The following is a 19,219-nucleotide window of genomic DNA, read 5'->3' as shown; positions in this document are numbered from 1 at the left end:
CTGTCTGGGTGATATGATCACCAGCGAAATAAGGGACACAGCCCATAGATGGTCTCTTTCTCTATTAGTTTGGCCTATAATGTTTTTATAATTTGAGGCAGTTCTTCAGACATACTAATGCTTCTAAAAACAATTAAATTGGTAACTAGTATGTGCCACCCTCTCTCACCGGATTTACAGTGCTGTTGAAATGCATGTACAATATACTAGCGTTTTTTTGTATCTTTCACTATAGTTTTTGTAGGTGGTTTCTATAGTAGCCTGTTCTTACACTTTCCACAATGGCCGCCGAGTTGAGGAGGAAAAACGCCAAGGCCAACGCACCCGCATCCCTTTGCCGCTGGTGACTGACATTTCACAACACCCGTCCCTCCACCGCTTCCTTTCTGATTGGTCGATATGCGGCTAGGCCCGCCCCCCCTGACACAAACAACTAGTAGGCATGGAGCGTTCAATAGCGCGCTGGGAACGAGGGGCGCAGGTGGAGCGGCCGAGAGGCAGGTGAGTGTGCTGGGCTCGGCGTGCGTGCCCCACGTCGGTGCGTGCGTGTGCGCGGTCACGCACGCACCGTTCTTGTGCACGAGGGTCCTCCTGCTCACTGCCTGACCCTGGCTCTGTGAGGTGGGCGGGCCACGGCTCGGCGAGCCCCGGCACCAGCCGAGCCAGGGACGTGTTCGCAATTTAATTGTGCAGCGAAATTATGGAAAAAAGTCTTCAATAATTAGAAAAGAGATAATTTGTTAAACGTGTGAAGATTCTGAACTTAGCACGCCCAGTAAAATCACAGAATTAATAAGCATTTATTGAAAGCAGACGCGAGTCAGCTGCCCTGTGCCAAAAAAGTAAACTAGGTGCTCATCGCACATGGAGCAAAATTATAGTGTGCTAAACCAAACCTGAGAGGTTTATTTACAGAACACACCCTGAGCTCACATATGTCAGTGCTCTGTTAGAAGCAGTAATGAAGAAACAAGATGCACGGTGAAATAGAATAGTTTGAGCCAGTTTTTCTGGTTTCACATTGTGCAATTCTGGATAGATATCTCTTTTTTCGTGTTTTACATCAAGGGTTAATGTTTTGTCTTTAATTCTTGGTCTGTGAGGTTACAGTTTTGGTAGCAGACAGGTGCCATATGAAAGCTCAGCTAGTTTTGGGCCTGAGGGTCTTATAGTGCCTCGAGGAGAGCCAGGTAACTGCCTTCAGTGCATTCCCACCTCTGTGCTTGTTATAGTAACCTGCGCCCTCCAGCTTGCACCAAACTCTTGCCTGCTGTGTGGTTGCACCCCTCCACTATCCTGAGACCCCTGAGGCTAGCACCTGCACCTGAGGAATTCCTAGACCACTGATCTTGAATAGTTTCTATTGGTTCAAATTTCAGCGCATATGTTTTCAGACTTTCAGTGTCATGGAAGAAAATTCAGGGGCAATCTGGTGTGAAAGAAGCACCCGGAGCGCCAAACTTCACCCGCCTGTTGCACAATGCAACTGGAAATTTTACTATAGAGTTCCATTGATTCCTAAATCTTTCTACTGGCATTTGATCCACTTGAAACACTTTAGAAACTGGTGATATTGACTTTTTACTGCTTGCCCTACATTTCAGAGGACAGTTCCTAATTTTTGGACTTAGTTGATAGTTAATTGTGCTATATTCTCAATATTCGTCCCAAGCAATGCAAACAATTCAATGTAGGCGTACCGTTCCAAATGTGCACAAAGACCCCAAAAAGTACTTATAATATTTCCATGAATGTGGTAATCCTACGGCTTTGAAGCCCCTACACATTATCCCCTCTACTCTAGGTATTGTCTCTTCTGCAATGCATGTAAGCCCCTTTGCTATGGAAAGTGTTTCCCTCTGAGCTCAAGAGCCCTACACAATAGTAATGCACTGATGAGTACCTCCACAACAGCCTTATTCATCTGCAAAACTTCCCATTAACTTTCTTTTAGGTATGAGATTTCATGCATCATTTGAATTTATAAAATTTGACGCATTTTATTTTGCACTTTATTTTTTTATTCAAAGTACTCCCAAGCCATGTTTAGTTATTTCCAGCATTTGCAGGGCTTCAAATGCAGACATACCGTCAGGTGATAAGTACCTTCACTTCTTCAGTTTCAAAGGGAGAGTCCCTGCTCTTCCCAGTAGGGTTTCAGTCTTTGTAATGAGAGAGTACTTGTAGTTATTAGTAAACAGGTACTCTGGGAGACTGAGTTCTTGCACTTTTATATTTCCATTTCAAGTACGTGTTTGAATACTGCTATTACCATCCAAAAAGGGAAAGGCCGAACAGTAAACAGGATTATAGACGCCTGAATGTGGGCACGGATTTAAGAGACAGATTGGGGGAGACATTAGTAGAAACAACGATGATATCTGCCAAATCTGTACTCTGCAATATAAACACTGTATAATTTGGGGAAGTTTATGTTTATCTGGCTCGTATTTTTGTAGTTTTTTTTTTTGTTGCCTTTTTCTAGTCTAAAAATCAGCTTGTGTTTCCATTGAACTTTTACAGATGAATGAAACCTTTGGAAATACATGAGGGGTCCATGATTAGTTTGTTTTATTTCAATCAATCAATCAATCATTTGTTAAACACGCTACTCACCCGGTAGGGTCTCAAGGCGCCCGGGGGGGGTGCTACTGCTCGAATAGCCAGGTCTTGAGATGCTTCCTGGAGGTCAGAAGGTCCTGGGTCAGACGTAGGATGACGGGGAGGGAGTTCCAGTCTTGGCGACGAGGTGGGAAAAGGATATGCCGCCGGTCGTGGTACGGTGGATGCGGGGGGCGGTGGCGAGGGTGAGGTTGGTGGAGTGGAGCTGCCGTTTCGGGACGTGGAAGTTGAGATGCTCGTTGAGGTAGACCGGGCCGGCGTCGTGGAGAGCCTTGTGAGCGTGGATCAGGAGTTTGAAGATGATCGTTTTGTTGACGGGGAGCCAGTGGAGGTCTCTGAGGTGGGCTGAGATGTGTTTGTGGCGAGGGAGGTTGAGGATGAGTCGTGCTGAGGCGTTCTGAATGCTCTGAAGGTTTCTCTGTAGCTTGGCAGTTATTCCCGCATAGAGTGCGTTGCCGTATTCCATTCTACTGCTGACGAGGGCGTCGGTGACCATTCTTCTGGTTTCAATGGGGATCCATCTGAAGGTCTTGCGAAGCATGCAGAGGGTGTTTAAGCATGAGGATGAGATGGCGTTGACTTGCTCGGTCATAGTGAGCGATGAGTTCAGTATGAAGCCGAGGTTGCGTGCGTGGGTGGTGGGAGTTGGAGCGGCTCCTAGAGTGGCAGGCCACCAGGAGTCGTCCCATGCTGATTTGTTAGAGCCAAAGATGACAATCTCTGTCTAATCCAAGTTCAGTTTGAGGTGGCTTGTCTCCATCCAGTTGGCCATGGCGTGAAGTCTGTTGTGTAGGTTGGTCTTGGCGGTGGCGGGGCTCTTCGTGAGTGGGAGGATAAGTTGTGTGTCTGTCATCCGCGTAGGAGACAATGTTCAGACTGTGGGATCTGACGATGTTTGCGAGCGGCGCCATGTAGACGTTGAAAAGGGTGGGGCTGAGGGGGGATCCTTGTGGTACTCCGCAGATGGTCTTGGTGGCTTTTGACAGGAACTAAGGGAGGTGGACTCTCTGAGTTATACCGGAGAGGAAGGATGTGATCTAGTCCAGGGCTTTGTGGTGGATTCTGGCGTTGTGGAGCGGTGCGAAGTGTGTGGTGACAGACGGTGTCGAAGGCTGCTGAGAGGTCAAGGAGGATGAGGGCCACGGTTTCACCTTTGTCTAGCAAGATCCTGATGTCGTCAGTAGCAGCGATGAGAGCGGTCTCGTGCTGTGGTTCTTGCGGAAGTCGGATTGCGAGATGTTGAGCAGGCTGTTGTCCTCCAGGAATCGTGATAGTTGGATGTTGACTATCTTCTCGATGACCTTCGCTGGGAAGGGGAGTAGAAAGATGGGTCGGTAATTCTTGAGGTCTTCGGGGTCGGCCTCGGATTTTTTGAGTAGGGTGTTGACTTTGGCGTGTTTCCAGCTCTCCGGGAAGGTGGCGGTCTCAAAGGAGCTGTTGATGATGGTGCAGAGCTGGGGGGCGATGATTTGGCTGGCTTTATTGAAGACATGGTTAGGGCAGGGGTCGGCGGGTGATTCGGAGTGGATGGTGCTCATGGTCTTGGTGGTTTCCTCGTCGTTGGTGTGGGTCCAGGCACTCAGGAGGCTGGTGTGGTTGGGTGGTTTGGTGGTCGCGGGTGATGGCGGGGCAAAACTGCCATGGATGTCTGTGATCTTGCAGTGAAAAAATGTGGTGAGGAAGTCGCAGAGGTCTTGTGAGCGGGGGGGGTCGGCGGAGCAGGACTTAGGATTGGTGAGTTCTTTGATGATGCTGAAGAGCTCCTTGCTGTTGTGTGTGTTGTTGTCGATTCGTTCTTTGTTGAATGATCTTTTTGTGGTCCGGATGAGCTGGTGATGCTTGCGGATGGCAGTCTTGAGGGTGGCGTGGTTGCTCTCTGTTTGTTCTTGGTGCCAGATCTTCTCGGTTTTCTGGCACTCTCGCTTCGAGGCCTGAAGATCGGCGGTGAACCAGGGGGCTTTCTTGCTGGTTCTATTTGAAAGCTTTGTTTTATTTGGAAGCTCAGTTTTGAAATCTTCTAAAGAATGTTGCCAATAAGTTAAAACATATTGCACAGTATTCCTAATAAGCCATCTGCATTCTTAACTCATAGAGAATAATATGGATCGAGATATGCTTTTGGCATATTACACTGTAACCTGGTAACAGTGCGATAAAAATGAAAGGTGGACTCCAGATTAGTATTTAAGGCAGACCTGGAAAGCAGGGTCTTCACCAAAATGTGCGAGTTGAAAACAATTGTTCTTAATGAAATCATATTGATTAGGTAATTTAATAGTTGCACTTACTTCTGCCTGGAAGTCCTTTGGAATGCAGTACACAGATCACCCCTTGGTGTTAAAGTACCATTAATAAGAGGTAGCTGCTGGGCATTTCTGGTGGCTCAAAGAGGGCAGGCCGAAAACTTGAGGTTTCTTTGGTTACTTGTGCACCAGATGTCTCTACTGAAGCACTGGATATAGTTCCATTGAAAGTTCTAGTCTGCAGGTGGCACTGTAGTGATGTTCGCAAAGATTTGTGGAGAAGAGGAGAACTGAGGAATGCAATAGCTGAAGCAGTCTTGGTACAATCAGTACAGCCTTTTGCCTGTCCTCTGGATGCCTTGCTGCTGACAATGCTGCGAACACCGGTAGATGGCTATATTAAAAGTCAGTCATTGTCTTCAGATGTGGTGACCTGCATGGAATTGCAGAGGTCTCAAGTATTGTGAGTAAGTGTTGTTAGATCATGTAATGTGCTGATCCCAGAGGATCTGAACCCTCTGTTGTGCTGCTCCACTGAGGGTAAAGCTGCAGGACCTACTGTCCTGTCCTCTCCGTTTGTGGCTAACAATCCATAACTAAAAGGAACCCCCACATTGAAAGTGGCGTTCACCACTCCATGTTCGCAGGCACCCCTGAAGGGTCTGAACCCTATTTATTTTTCAGTGGGAAGAAAGACCGCATATGATGAAACCAAATTGAGGAACTACCCAAGTGGTACTGTTACAGATATGTCTAAGAGTCTTCATAATGGAAAAGCCTAGCACTTCGAAAACCTAATCTAGTCATTTTCTGACTGGCTCTTTCTACTCCCTTCTGTCCCTTAGGACTCTTAGGACTCTGTCCCTAAGCTCCTAGCGGGTGACTGCTCTGTATTCTTTCACACTGTGGTCGACCATCGCAGATCAGCCATTGCCACTCCTTCTCCTTCCTCTTTTGCCTCCTCGTCTCCCTCTTCATTCATGGTAGAATGACCTTGTTTAATCCCCACATTGCCTCACGAAACTCAACTAATCCTAAAACCTGCTGATCCCTTCCGTGTGCTTCCTCCAGCTCTTCATGTACACTAATACTTAAGTCACTTACCTTTTCTTTTGGCCCTTTTCAGTCTCTCCTTGTCTCCTGTGGTCGAATGACCGGTTAAAGTCCAATGTTCTATTACCACATAAACATAGCTTATGGTCCCCCTTCATCAACCTCTCTCCTACCTCATCAACACCCTTGAAATGTGAATCTTCCACCTACTTAGTCTTTTTCATATAGTTTACCAAACTGTCTTCAGGCAGGCTTCCCACTCCACAGAGCTTGTCTTTTTGCAGTTAATTTCATCAAAAATGCAAGTTCATGCCCCTTATTTCCCTTTGTCTGTAACTCTGGTTTTCTTTTACCCGTTACCCCAACCACAGCTGCCTGACAGCTAGCTTATGCTTAGCTTGTCCAGCCAGTTTATGCTTAACTTGTCCAGCCAGTTTATGCTTAGCTTGTCCAGCCAGTTTATGCTTAGCTTGTCCAGCCAGTTTATGCTTAGCTTGTCCAGCCAGTTTATGCTTAGCTTGTCCAGCCAGTTTATGCTTAACTTGTCCAGCCAGTTTATGCTTAACTTGTCCAGCCAGTTTATGCTTAGCTTGTCCAGCCAGTTTATGCTTAGCTTGTCCAGCCAGTTTATGCTTAGCTTGTCCAGCCAGTTTATGCTTAGCTTGTCCAGCCAGTTTATGCTTAGCTTGTCCAGCCAGTTTATGCTTAGCTTGTCCAGCCAGTTTATGCTTAGCTTGTCCAGCCAAGTTATGCTTAGCTTGTCCAGCCAGTTTATGCTTAGCTTGTCCATCAAATTATGTGTAGCTTGTCCAGCCAAGTTATGCTTAGCTTGTCCAGCTAGCTTCTGCTTAGCCTGTCCAGCCAGCTTCTGCTTAGCCTGTCCAGCCAGCTTCTGCTTAGCCTGTCCAGCCAGCTTATGCTTAGCTTGTCCAGGCAAGTTATGCTTAGGTTGTCCAGCCAGTTTATGCTTAGCTTGTCCAGCCAAGTTATGTTTAGCTTGACCCAACAAGTAATGCGTAGGTTGTCCAGCTAGCTAATGCTTAGCTTGTCCAGCCAGGTTATGCATAGCTTGTCCAGCCAGGTTATGCTTAGCTTGCCCAGCCAGCTTATGCCTAATGTGTCCACAAGAGATTACAAATTTCCATTTTTTCAGTCCCTATGCTTTTAGAAACCTTGGACTAATATTTGGACTGATATTTGATTAGAAAATGTGATTTAAATCATTCAGAGGACAGACTTCTAGATCCCTAAAAATAATATCCCTCATTCTCTCCTGTTCTCAATGCCAAAACATTAATCAGCTGTTAAGATAAGTTGGTCTGCTGCATTAAGCACCTTCTTCCTACTGGAGAAAGTGGCAAACTTTGTCAAACACAAACTCTATTCATCAGTCTGTTAGCCCACTTCTCACAATCATTGGCAAGGTTGAAGATGACCTGCCGGCAGTGAAGTCCATTTCAATATCTTGGTCTTTGCATCCATACGCCATCCACATGGACCCTTAGTAATGATTACTTTGTGCATAAATGCCAACTCCTCCCACCTTCTATCCAAATAATCATCTCTTAAAAGTTTTAATTAATTTTTTACTAATCTTTGTTTCTTTTATTTTTGTATTTTTTGTGTGTTTTATGTTACCATTTTCAAACCTTACAATTATTTATATAGCCTTCCAAACTGAATTGTTGAGCATTGTATAAATTAAAATGTTCCTGTGTGGTTAATAGAATACAATATATCTATACTTCAGGCATCTAGTTAATAGTTGAGTAGAGCAAGGTTCCTTCAACTTTGGGCTGTATTCTGAATTTTCTTTTCAAGTTGGGTGAATCGGACTGTGTGAAGCATCGTTGATATTATCCGCAAGTGATCTGCATCAAAATAAATTCAGACACTCCTGGCCTCATCATGGTCGCGGTTTGACAGCTGCCAAAGTGGCAGTTTGACTGCAGCATTAAAACTGTGGTGAAAGCACCACGGTCGGACCACCGGCACCACCACTTTTCGGCTATGAGACGGCCTGTTGGTGCTGGCGGTCCCAATCCGCCAGGGCAGCACTGCAAGCAGGATTACAAGACCATTCTCTGCAGTGAGTACATGGCGGTATTCCCGGCATGCAAAGCTGGTGGAGAAGGGGTTCAGGGGGCCCCATGGGGCCCCTGCACTGCCCATGCACTTGGCATGGGCAGTGCAGGGGCCCCCATGGGCAGCCCAGTCACGCTTTTCACTCTCTGCAAAGCAGTCAGTGAAAAGCGCGACGGGTGCTGGTGCACCCAATACACAACTGCATTGCCACTGGCCGTTTTATGAGCTGAGGTCAATGTTGTGCGTTTCCCGCTAGCCCAGCGGAAACTCATAATAGGGCCAGTGGGAAGGAGACCACACTGGCGGTCTCCTGACCTGCTGGAGTTTGGCAGGCGGCCCTTTCCGCCCGCCAAACTCCTAATGAGGGCCTCCGTATTTATTGCAGAAGAAGCAAGTTCTTCAGTACTCCTTATTTTGTGCCGTACTTTTCAGAAGTATCATCATGTTGGAATTTAAATATTGTTTTATCTATTTTAGCGCTTGTGTTTTGAGCTCTTTGCATGTAGGGATGAGAAGCCAGTGGTCCTCTCTGCGACTATATCAGAATGAAAAATATGATTAATCTGTTTCTTCTGACAATCCCTATGTACTTTTTGTGGGGAAAAGGTGAACAGGCACTTCTTTTTGGTCACAGGTCCTATTAGAGCTTCTTCTGAATTAAGGTGCCTTCCTTCCAGATCCATATTTTGAATGTCATAGGACCACTTTGATTGGATGGCGGTCAGGTTGTACCTTGGATGGACAGAGCATATCAAAACGGGCCTTCCCAGGCTTGCAGTGAATCGGGCTGCTTCGTGGGTAGCGGCATTGTATTTTAAATTTTTAGTCTCACAAGGGATTCCTCTCCCCAGCTCCCTTAGTTCTCCAGCGGGTATTCTTGTAAATGCAGGCTGTGCCAACGTAGCATGAGCACCTTTTAAGCAGCGCATGAGATGTAAACCAACCACCCATTCATGACCACATGAATTTTGTGAACGTTCGTCATCGTGTGGTCGTTCAGAGCAGGTTCACAGTTTGTTCTAAGCTTGGCTAAACATTTAACTCAACAGTTTTTTCTGCTTCTGTAATAGTCCCTCCCCTCACTCGCTCTCTGTCACCCTCAGGTATTGGGTTAAATTAGAGTGCATGACACTTTTTAGGTCTGGCCTAGAGACATCTCGAGTACCCTAAACATCACAAATGAAAAATGCATACTTGTATACATACATAGAGGGAAGCTTCATGGCAACCCTTCATCATCCATTGCTCTGTTCAGCTGTCATTCATATTTTGCTCCCACCCAAGTATTCTACATGTGGTAGTCGAGGTCTCTTGCGTTGTGAGTGATATCATATTTCCTTATAAAATGTGCTCATCCTGCTAAAAGAAGTGCAGTTTAGGGCCAGAAATGGTGGACTAATATTTTTCTTTTCCATTTTCTTTTTCTTTCCATTCTGTAGCTTCTTGTTATTTTAAAACCATCATTTTGTGTTTAAACTATGTCTTTAGTAGACTGTAGTTTAAAGCCAATAGTACCTATTCTTTGCACAAATAAGAATAATATATTCCTGTCATGTGCATTAAAATAGAAGATCGTCTCTGCACCCCTTCGAAGTCTGCCTGCCTGTTAAGTAGCATGTGTATTTTTGTTCTATTAAAGTTGAAATGCAATTTTTTTTTTTTTTTTTTTTCTTTTTCTTTGTTATTGCAAGAAAATGGCCGCCACCTTTAAGTGACGCATGTTTTCTTTTTCTGGCATATAGTTTCTATAATAAATAACAAAATGTAACAATTCCTCCTGTTTCCCAAGGCTGGGCACATTGGTTTTGCCAGTAATGTGGTACAAGGGGAAGTGAATATGGGTGTGAATGCAAGTTACTCACCTTAGTGGCTCTTGGGGTCCCAACTCCACAGCCTCCTTTGCCCTAGAACAACTGAAGCCAGAACATGCCACTGGTGTGAGAGCGACAGGTACACTTCATGTTGTGATGAGCTCCATTTTCTTCCATACTGAGAGAGGGTTATTACACTGCAGCAAAGGCCCCTAACTCACACTTTTTATGTTAGAGGTGAAAAAGAAGCTGCTTGTCCTGTTTCTTTACTGATATATTGATTTGTTTTCTTTCTTTGCAGTATAATCACCCTTGCAAAAGTATTGAAATAGCACAAGAGTCCACCTGTACTTGTGAAGAGGATCAAGAACAATTATCACGCAGTAGGAACAACATCCGGCTGCTGTGTGCTAATGGTGAGAAGAACTGTGATGCTAAATAGAATGAAGTACTTTGCCAGTGGGCAGCATAGCCATGATGCTCAATGATCAGCTGCAGCAGGCACATTGCTTATACAGTGCCCTGCCCACACATGAGCCATCCTCAGAGAGTCTTCACATGATCCTCTCTGAATATGCAGCACAGTGATGGATGTTCATTTTGCAGTGTCAACGTCTTGCATAAGTTGGGAACCTATATGAAGTGCAACCAGTGACGATTTCCTGTTGTCGTTTCGCCTTCCATTCTTTGGCTGCCATCTACTCAACTTTGCCTGGGCCATGGTATCAATTATCTTCGTTCATGGCCGTCAGACAGCAGCGGACCTTAAAAGTGCTGATTTGTGTCAGCGTCCTTCTCTCCGTTGTCCTCTTTTGGTGTGGTTTGCCTGCAAGCAGAACAGTTGAGGAGGATAATAATTTGCAATCATCAAAGATCCTGAGCTCTACAGCATCACAGCCTGATAGCACTGGCATTGACTTTAAATCTTTGTTTACTTCCTCGTTCCCTGAGCCCCCCTGTGATCTGGGCCAGGTTCTTTTAATTCTTATAACATCTGCCCCGTGGCACTCAGAAGCCAGGCAGATGATAAGAACAACATGGGCGGCCAATGAACAAACATCCTACCCCTGGCAAACTGTGTTTTTAATCGGCCAGACGTATGACCGTGAAGTGACCAAGATGATTTGGAACGAGCAGCAGAAGTTTGGGGACATTCTCGTTGGAAATTACCTGGACACTTATCGTAACTTAACTAGAAAGGTCATGCATGGGCTCAAATGGGCAAGAGATCGGTGCCAACCAGAGTATATATTAAAAACTGACGATGACTGTTTTGTTAACACTGATGGCTTACCAGCTTTTTTGACTGAGCATAACATCATAAAGACAGGACTGTATGTTGGATCGTTGTTTCCAAAAGATAAGCGGATGGTGATCAGGGAGCCTTCCAGTAAATGGTATGTTTCTCCTAGTGACTATGAGCCGGACACCTTCCCACCCTATGTCAGTGGCATTGGCTATATTCTGTCTTTGGATGCAGCAGACCTTATCCTGCGAGCGGCAGAGTATGTCCGCCCAATCCCTGTGGAGGATGTATACATAGGAGTCTTGGCCAAGATGGCGGGAATCCAGGTGAAGTCCAGTGCACGGTTTGCCAAACACAATGTGAACTGGAGAGTGTGCAACTACCGCTATCTAATGGTGATCCACCACGTGAGCCCCGAAGAGCAGGAACTGGCTATGGGGAACATGCTGAAGGCCCGAGCAGCCTGCCAAAACAGTACTAGGATCCTCAGGTGGAAGTGACCTCATTCTCCTGGGCAAGGTCACTGGGAACATGGTGAAGGACAGTTTTAGTGGGCACGAGTCGTAGGCACACAAGGTTGTTACTTTTGAATAGAGGGTTCTCTCTGCTCCAATGTCTATTATCAAACTGGAAGAGTCCAGACTTTTTTTTTATTCTCAGAGCTATGCAAGGAAGAACGTGTGTTGTTGCAGGGGATGCACCTTGGGTCCAACTGTACATTTTTATACACTGTAGAGCACAGTAGCTGCACACCAAGGACCTGGATCCAGATCTGCATGAGTCTTCACCAGACTTGCACAATTCACACCAAAAGATCCAGCCACCGCTGCCAAACCTCTTGACTTTTGGTGTCAACTACTGTCCTCATGGGATTTATATCAGATATTTCAAATCATCTAATATTTCTTTGGAGAACGGGTTAGGGACCTTGTGATCTAACATCAGTCTCAGGCTGGGCATTTTGCGTCTCTCCCAAAGCTTTATCCTCCAGTGCACACACACACACACACACATTGTCCCCTCTACTTTCAGGAATTTCTCCATGAAATAGAAAGGTGCCCTATGCTAGCAATAGTATTTCTGCCCTCCTTAGTTTCATCTAAGGAGGGCATATTACTTGATTAATGTGCTTCAGGTGGTTGTGCTGTGGGAGTGAGCTATGTCAATGCCAAATACTAAAGACTGCACTCCCAGTGGCTGACTGGCTGAGACCACCTAATTCATTTCATATAGTTTAGAAGTAACCCTCGGGTACTTGTATTTTTCATGCAGTATTTTATGTTTTTTCATGTGTTAGATCAACCGGTTATGTGCTGCTGGTACAGTAGTGAGAGTAAGTCTCCTGTAAGACTAACGCACACTTTGCACTAGTGTGCTCCAATCCTATGGTCTTCTACAAAGAGTTTGAGCATTTCTGCTGGGGATTAGGAACCCCCAAGCAACTTATCATATTATGGAGAGTGATATTGGCGAAAAAGCCACATTTCAGAAATTATTGAATTGATTGCTGCCAGAGTACTGCAGTTTAAACACAGCAGCAAATTCTGAATGTGAATGTGTGCATAACACACACAATGTATGTTATATAATGATCAGGAGCAATAGAGGCCTAGGAGGACATGGATGTTTAGTGCACATTTGTAGTAACTTTTGAATGTTCACAAACATTTGGAAATGCACTTCCTAATTTGACTGAACCTTCTGGGCCTGTGTGTCGTGTTCTCTTGAACACACAGGGGTGGCTCCTCCTCAGTGGTGAAGGAGAGTCGCCCCCCTGGCCAAGAGATGAAAAATAAAACAATAGTTGACTGTCGTTTTCTTGTTCATCTGCTAGCTCAGCCAGCAGTGCAGGGAGTGGCGGGGCAGGTGGGGAGAGAGTGCACCTAAGTGTGCATGTGTGTTTAGCCGGCTGACTCAGGCCGGCCAAACACACATGCGCACTTAGGTTTCTCCAGCCCGGCTGTGTTGAACAGCTGGGCTGGAGAAACTGCACAGACCTCAGGGCTGTGTCTGAGCGGTAGTCCAAGCCGCTCAGAGCAATCCTGGCACTTCTTTCATGCTAGGTTGAGCATGAAAGCAGCACGAGGATTGCTGGGGAGCCTGTGCTGGTGTCCCCGCAAATGCAGAGACACCAGCGATCAGGAGCAGAAGAGTGAGGTGGCATGAGTCGGCGGGAATGGGGGGAAAGGTAAGTTTTACATTTTTAAAAATTGTTTCCCACGTCATCCCCCACCCCCTTGACATTTGTGGCAGCCGCCACTGCCAACACTTGTAGGGTTTGAACGATATGTGTAATAGAAATTGTCCTGCTGGGAAAAATATTCTTCTGTGGAAAATTAAAAATGTCTCTAGTTTAGGTTCTTTAGTAATATTCAACCAACCTGCAAGATAACACCCATTAGCCATGTAATCAGTGAACCACTGTGAGCGGAAAGGATTATGTATTTTTCAGGTTAGAACTCCTCAATTTCAGGTTTCAAGCCCCTTCAAGAAGCACATTCTCTTGTTTCTTACACACACTTTATTCATTAGCATACATACCAGGAGCGTTAAGTTTGATGTGTCAAGATCACACCACATGTCAGGACTTCATGTACGTCATTTGAATATTCCCATATAGGCCATACTATGACCACACACCTTTCAGATGAAATCTACAGGTCTGCCTGGATTCATTCTGGCAAGTTTTAGCTACACTGACAGATGCATATAAATACCGGGTAACAGTGCGTTTTAGTATCTATACTCATACATCATGTATGCGTTTCACAGATTGAACCAGGTATTTTTATATGAGCTGTAAGGCTTTCATATGTCTAAGCGGAGCGTCTCAGTGTATGAGATAATACATGTTGTACCATGGGGCCTTGAAAAAGGCCAAGCTGGAGGATTAAGGCTCTCTCTGGCCTCTTCTCCACTTGACAGCCATGGTTTCATCTTATATAAATCCATACATAATAACCCTATAACTATAAACTCCCAATTAACACTTCTGGATTCTTCCCTCCTCTTTCCCTCCATTATTCTATTCAAACCACTACCAAACTCACATATCCTCTGCCCAAATCAATCCATACCAATACTGTACTCATATTTCCCTATACTACTCCACTAATGCTTTTGGGTTCTGGCGTGGCGTGCTACTCGCCGAAAAGCGATTTGACGTCTCGCCAGGGGTAGTAAGTGCTATATAATTACAATTGCAATATACAGGGCTCTCCAAGTTCCCTTCTGCTACTGTTTGCTCCCACGATTCTTTACCACCCATCTGCTCATTTGGGTAGTTCAATTAATCCCCCACATTTGGGCCTCAATTTAATTATCTTTAGTTATTTATTGATTTCTTTCACAAAAGTTGATTGTCATAAAAATGTTCTGTATTTGTTACATTTTGCCAATTTTCACACCTCACTATTACCCCACTCATTGGTACTTGGTTAATTGCCTTTTTACAGAGGCCAATGGTAACTCCTTAACTCGCAGTTCGATAAATCCTTGACTCGCTGTTCTATGACACTAGCCTTTGGCCAGAAGGTAAAACACCCAAGAGCCTCCTTTTTTGACCTTGGTGATTGCAGAGACGAGATAACTCTAACATACTCTTGCGACCTACCGCTGCTGGTGACGGTGGAACATCACATTTTTTGCTGATGAGTAAACATTATGTTCTTGAGATAAAACTGGTGGTTTTCATTTAGAATCTGCTCCTTTCCACATCTGTTTCAGGACACCAGTTGTAATGCCAGATGCTGGACCTGAGCACCTCATTTTGGGTGGAAGAAGAAAGAGGTCTCAGTAGTTCCCCTCTCTTGGCCTACCATAAGTGGAAACTTCAGAAATGACCTACAACCAGGGCCACTGGAATTATGCGGCAGGAGGGAGCCAAATTATGCACAGGGGTTGAGTAAATTATGTGGCAAGAAAGGCCAAATTATGCAGCATAACAGTCCATTTTGTAATATTATTTTATTATTTCATCATTTTTAAACTTGGCAACACTGGAAAAAACATTATTTGCACATCCTTAGTACCAGTTTAACACCCAAACATAGCAATAAACAACAGAAAGATGACAAAGCCACCTTTCTAAAGGGCCTCCACTGCGCGGCAACACGTGTTGCTGCACTTGTAGTAATTTTTGAACTGTCTAAGCTAGAAACAAAATGTTTTGGTAACATCAGCAAATTATACATCATATGGTGGTTTATATGGTGAATGCGACAAATCTATAACTATGCAATAATTGCTGCACAATTGCATGATTGCAGTGCTCCACCTACAACACAGTTATAGCACAAACACATTTCTTCTCAGAGCTTAATCAGGGTCCTGAATTAATGGCACGCTACCCTTCTGCAAAACTAATCCTCCTCTGGGTGACAGTGTGAATTAAACTGCTAGTAAAAAAACAATATTTTAAAAGTGAACAGTCTTAAAGCAAAAAAGGTTTTGGGGAAAGTGGGATAAGGATGGAATGCGGGTTAGTGTCAGTGGCAGGGACTAAGTGTAAGTTTTGATCTTTACATTTGATATACTTCAAGCTCTGTTCTGTCTTAAAGAGATGCTTTTCCAGAGCATGGCAGACTTCGACAGTATCCAGGGACCTCCTCCCCGGTACATTTGTACCCCCCGCGGAGTAGCTGGAGTGAATATTTGTGACCAACATTAGAAGCCTGTTAAACAGGGTCAGCGATCAAGCGTGCTTCTATAAGTGGCGGTAGCTCACCTGTGAGGAGCTGGGCTCTGCTGGGGGGACCGGAGCACAATATGACCACCTACATAGCTTACACTGATGAGTTCGGTGCTTTTTAGAACATGAGTACTATACTGAAAGATGTAAACCATGTACAGTAGTTCTTTTTCCTTAATATGTTCGCTACACTTAACTTCTTGTTCAGAGAATTTCTTACAGAAATATTGACTGATTTCTAACACTAGTAAAACAAAGATAGTTCACCCGCTTGTTTTCAGTCGTGTCTGATAGATGACTAAGGGCCTTTTTATGACCTTGACGGTGGGGTTTCCTCCATCACAAATGTGACGGATATGCCGTCCACCGTATTATGATCCCCATAGAATATAATAGGCAGACGGGATATCCGTCTCATTGTTATGGAGGAAACCCCTCTGTCGAGGTCGTAATAAGGCCCTAAATGTTGTTGCCCAAAAGAAAAATCCCATGCCTTGAAGGAGTGCCAACACTCGTCACATACTATGGGGTAGAATCTATACAATAGGACACAACTGCACAACTTTCTTTTGAGTATGTTGGCTTCTTCTGGTTGCCTATTGGATGTGTTTGGCAAGTTTCAGACCACTAAATCTTTGTGCTTTTGGTGAAATGAGAATTTTGATTCTCTAAAAGTGAGGTTAAGTTGAGCACAGTGATTCATGTTGTATTTCAGACTGCGAACAATACAACCTTTTGATGAACAAAGAGTTTTGCAAGTTAGTTTGTGTCTGCTGGTTCCCTATTTCAGGACACCTACAATTACCCAGAAAGACAACATTTTTAAAAAAGTTTAAATTTTCTAAAATTTTCAGTCCTTGTTTTGTGCCTCACATTTCAACCATAATGAGCAAGAACATACACACATATGTAGAACGCATGTGTTCTTTCACACATATGTATCGTGCAATGCATCACATTAATTTACAGTTTGTAGCTGTTCTACTGAGTCTTCCTACTGAATCACAACCCATGTTTGTCTACCTCTGATCTGTTTACTGTCCAAGCAAACTTTGTTCAGGGTTCAGGGCTTGAGCAAATATTGACTGGTTTTGTTTGCTAATCTCTGTAGGTTTTAGTGGGCTTACCCTTTTCCACATTCCTATTTTCTAAACCCTCTGCAGGTCCCTTCACACTGATCTGCAATCACCAATGACCTGATTTATGAAAGTTGTTTCTACCTGAAACTGTTTTTAAACGTTTTTGTCATTATGACTTCTTTTTACTTGTATTCAAACACTACAGTGGGCTGTTGGAGGACGCCTTGGAAATTCTGTCTGAACTCTGAAGCCCGTGTTCAATTTTGTCCATTCGAGACTCTTCTCACTTTTGGGGCTCTTCTCTGGTGTATACAGTGCTTAATTTGTGCTTGTTGTTTCCGGTGCTGAGCACCAGCACTTATTTTTGAGGGCCGGCGCTTATTCTTCTACCTCAAGCATTTATTGCGAGCAAAAGACACATATGGGAAATACTGAAGAAAGGAAAAATGAAAAAAGTCACAAAGGGAGAAAGTAGAAAGCTGCTACAGTGAGCTAAGGGGGCAGGGAGTGGCTGTAAATGGATTGAAGAGGCCCGAGATGGCTTCAGCATTTCGCATCCTCAGTATTCCGTGTCCCCACATTTAATAATTACAGCAGCCGTGTATTTAAGAGCGCTTTGGGCACCGGCACGTTTTTATCTACAAATTAAGCACTGGGTGTATACCTACCCTACAAGCCAATGCTTTGAGAGTTGTCTGCAGCTTCCGGGTTAGCCTCCTTATAGCGCGTCAGCTACATTAATGGCAATGAACAAAACACAGGTTTTTTTTAAACTGCTTACTTTTCAAATTCCTTAAAATACTCGTGGACCAATTGCGAGTGCTTTTTAAAATTCTGGCACCTGGGTAACCCGCCATTTGGATGGGTGTCTAAATCATAAGTTTCTTAGTAGCATCAGATTTTTCACTTGATAAATTTCAACAGATAAAATTTGCTGAAATTTAGCAGATAAAAATGCTCAGATAATACCGGGTCTCTCAAATATTTCTGCAGTGAGTGCTAAAATCTACTTTTTCTGCCACATTTTCGACCTAAGGTGTATAAAGGCTTCTTATGGCTTGGTAGAGTTTATAGAATTACTTATAAAAATGTATTTTATATAAATTCCACCAAGAGAAAAATTATTATGAGCAATTATTCCCAGAAGTACTGGGAATATATGACTTGTAGAATTCAGTTACTCCCAAGATTTTTGTCAATTCCCAAAATGTCGAAAATTTCTCTCAAATATGGAAACAAAACGACATGGAGAGACTTCCTATTTTATTCACTATGATTTTATGAATCTGTCCCATAATGGTTGGATGAGTTTACTCTCTTCTGTGGTTGGTTCTTATCTGATGCTTTCACCATCTGCACAGTCTCTCTTCTTTTCACAGTATGAAGCATCAATGTTGCATCAGAGTCCTTCCAGATATATTCAGTCTCAAATAATAGTCAAAAATATTACCAGTTGGAATGTGAGATATATTTTCCTATAGTCTTTGTTAATTTATTTTCCTACTTGCTGTGCATGCTCCTGGATCTGTTTGGGGTAATGCCTCGTTCCGTACTATCCGTGGTCTGTAGTGGTGGAGCTTTGCACGGTGTTGAACATACCAGACAAATATATTGCAAATGTGATTGCACATTTTTAAAAAATAAACACATGATTTATCAGTTCAGATGTTTTCTTTTCTAAGCACTTTCAAGGTGGCAGCTCTAAAGTAGTTTCTTACTGTTATCCATCCTTGTAATTTGCAGTATTATGTTTGAATCATTGTATTCTGGGATGGGTTTCACCTGTGGTACTCCTTTCTAATAACTCTCGGTTGAAAGATTTTCATTTTTTTGCAATAATCTGCCTAATTGTCTTTGATACAAAAATAGCCTAAAGGCAATAACATAAAAAAACAAAATTCAATAAATACATTAATATGTGTGCTCTTGTGTTTCTATTAATGTATTATGAAATACTCGGTTTTTTAGAATACCATCTTAATTGTGTTTTACTTACTTGTAGCTCAATTGATGCACTTGTGATAATTGTTTTTGAATTATATTTGCTAATTTCACTGCCAAGAACATTCACTAATACAATTTTGACTTGAACATTTTTTAATACCATGATTCTCTATTATTAAAGTTGATTTTGAACTAGTGTGTTTGCAGTTTGTTTTCAATGTACGCTTGGGTGGTGTAATGCGAACAATGTGACCGTCTGTCTCCTGGTCATTGCAGACACTGTTACCAGTCCTTACTTTAGTCTGATAACTTAATACATTCTGGTTGTTGTAACCTTGTGTTGCTTCCATTGCCCTATATAGAAAAAAACACACCCGCAATCAAAGATTTGTAAGTGCTTTTCAGGACTGCAAGTTATCACCCTAAATAAGAGCACAGTTTGTGGG

At 43.7% G+C, this 19,219-nt stretch overlaps 1 protein-coding gene across 1 annotated transcript; it reads left to right on the top strand.

Annotated features, from left to right (window-relative positions):
- Nucleotides 1-427: 427 nt before the first annotated feature.
- LOC138251550 (beta-1,3-galactosyltransferase 5-like) lies at nt 428-18,969 on the top strand. Its single transcript, XM_069205658.1, has 2 exons — nt 428-501; nt 10,116-18,969. Exon 2 carries the CDS (start codon nt 10,556-10,558, stop codon nt 11,558-11,560), a length of 1,005 nt encoding a protein of 334 aa, XP_069061759.1. The 5' UTR covers nt 428-501; nt 10,116-10,555; the 3' UTR covers nt 11,561-18,969.
- The last annotated feature ends 250 nt before the right edge of the window (nt 18,970-19,219 follow it).

This window comes from Pleurodeles waltl, chromosome 1_2 (assembly GCF_031143425.1).
Source record: "Pleurodeles waltl isolate 20211129_DDA chromosome 1_2, aPleWal1.hap1.20221129, whole genome shotgun sequence".
NCBI classification, from domain to species: domain Eukaryota; kingdom Metazoa; phylum Chordata; class Amphibia; order Caudata; family Salamandridae; genus Pleurodeles; species Pleurodeles waltl.
Note: the sequence above shows the minus strand (reverse complement) of the source record. Positions and strands in the feature narration are given on the sequence as shown.

Bases quoted from the DNA above. Each gene is read 5' to 3' on its own strand.
- LOC138251550 (XM_069205658.1), top strand. From the start codon at position 10,556: ATGGCCGTCAGACAGCAGCGGACCTTAAAAGTGCTGATTTGTGTCAGC.